Here is a 1,937-nt window from a genome sequence, read left to right on the forward strand (position 1 = left end):
GAGATAGTTTTAGTTGTGACATCTGCAGGAGCTATACTAGCATCTAGTGGGTAGAGGCCAGGGATTGCCGAACACCCCACAATGCACAGAACCCACCAAAACTTACCCAGCCCTTGGTGTCAATGGTGCTCAGATTGAGAAGCCCTGAGTCAGATAAAAGAGAAGGAAAATGTATATTTTGATCATACTGAATTGGATCTCCAAGAGTCAAGTGCTTATAGAAATACATTCATTACCTCCAGATGCCGTGAGACGTGTGTATTCACACAACCAATGACTGATACATGCCTTACAGGCAGGAGATGCATATTTTAATGGCTTCTGTGACTCTCCAGATGCCAAGCACAAGGCTGAGACTTAGTTGTTCAGTAACACCTGTCTGGAAACCCTCACTTAACCTAAAAAGGACCTCAAAATTGAAGAGCAGCCTTGAGCTGCCTTCAGGTGGCTGCCTTATTTCACATATATGACCCAAGTATAACAAAGGCTAATGACCTCACAAAAGAGCACCACCCACCTGCCACGCCCCTTTGGAGTCACAATTGCTACAGCCTTAAATACCCTGACTCCTGGCCTCTTGGGCTTTGCAAAGCCCCTCATTCTGGCAGAAATTACAATGTCGACCAGCCGCAAACTAAAGAGTCATGGCATGAGGAGGGGCAAGAACCGAGCTCCTCACAAAGGTGTCAAGAGAGGCGGCAGCAAAAGAAAATACCGCAAAGGCAGCCTGAAGAGTAGAAAACGGGGCGATGATGGTGAGTGAGGGGCAAGTAAGAGAGCCGTTAAACTTGGGGACATGTTGCTCCCCAGACCCATCCTCCTGGAGGCAGCCCTCACATGACCCTCAGCCTGAGATTACTCCCAGTGACCCGGTTCCTGGGCAGTTTGGGCAGGAAGAGTCCTGGTATGTTGTTCTAACGGGTGTCCCTGTTGCAAACCTGTCCTTCCCCCACAGCCAATCGCAGTTACCGCTCCCACTTGTGATCTACCAGTGGGCCCTGTCCTGGTGAACTTCAAACAACACCAGGCAGCAACGAGATCAGAGGGGGGACTGCCAAGGAGACCTGAAGTTAGACCAAAGTCAGAAGAACCTATGGTGTGGAAAAAAAGCCAGTGGTAATGAAGTGAGGAATGTATATGTTGGCTGTTCCTCCCCAACATCTCAATAAAAAAATTTGAAAACTGAAATGTTTCCTTTGATCCTTCGGAAAAACTTGGTTTCCTGAGCTAGGGCTGAGAATTAGATGGAATGAAATTATTAAAGATGACTTGGAAAATAGCAAAAGTAATTTGTCCTTATAATTCCATCCAGTGGTGGTCCAACTCTGGCTAAAAACCATCACTAAGTTTTGTTCTTGTGTGTGTGTGTGTGTGTGTGTCTCAGTGCACCAGCCCTCTCCTCCAATGAACAGGGAGAATTCATCTGAGAGTCCATCATGAGTCATTAAGAGGCTTTGGGTCCAGACATACGGACCCCTGGGAGGGGCTTCCTAAGTCACTGATAACATGGCTTGGTTTGAGGTGAACAAACTGGGGGCAGGGACATCGCCTGGGAGGTTGAGGCCAGCAAGCATGACTCTGATGTCATAAATGAACCTTAGCTGGGTGTGACTAGCAGTACAAATTACCTCAATCTGGGTGGACCTTATTGATCATTTGGGAGAGAACTGTCCTTAGAGTTCTGCTCATTTAGGAAATTCCTAAGCCCTCACTTTCCTTGGACCTTGGGTTGTGTAAAGTCTCTGGCCAGGGATCTTAGCGTCTATTCACTTAGAAGGGATCATTATTTAATGAATGCTTCTTAAGCACTCAGATTTGTACCGAAGAACCGGCCACCCATGTGGATTCTGTCTGCTGGTGACAGAGCGAGGAAAGAGGAAACTCATAACTGTCAATGAGGAGTTTGTGCCCCAAGCAGGTGTGTCAGCCTGAGGGTG

General features: G+C 47.4%; 1 protein-coding gene across 1 annotated transcript; it reads left to right on the top strand.

Moving 5' to 3' along the window:
• The first annotated feature begins 616 nt into the window (after positions 1 to 616).
• Tnp1 (transition protein 1) lies at positions 617 to 984 on the top strand. Its single transcript, XM_076865436.1, has 2 exons — positions 617 to 755; positions 956 to 984. The coding sequence occupies exons 1-2, from the start codon at positions 617 to 619 to the stop codon at positions 982 to 984; spliced, it is 168 nt and encodes a 55-aa protein (XP_076721551.1).
• The last annotated feature ends 953 nt before the right edge of the window (positions 985 to 1,937 follow it).

This window comes from Callospermophilus lateralis, chromosome 9 (genome assembly GCF_048772815.1).
Source record: "Callospermophilus lateralis isolate mCalLat2 chromosome 9, mCalLat2.hap1, whole genome shotgun sequence".
Taxonomy (NCBI): domain Eukaryota; kingdom Metazoa; phylum Chordata; class Mammalia; order Rodentia; family Sciuridae; genus Callospermophilus; species Callospermophilus lateralis.

Excerpts from the sequence above, each read along its gene's own strand:
- Tnp1 (XM_076865436.1), top strand. The coding sequence starts at position 617 with ATGTCGACCAGCCGCAAACTAAAGAGTCATGGCATGAGGAGGGGCAAG. Across the intron at positions 756-955 it reads TAGAAAACGGGGCGATGATG|CCAATCGCAGTTACCGCTCC; the intron begins GTGAGTGAGGGG and ends CTTCCCCCACAG.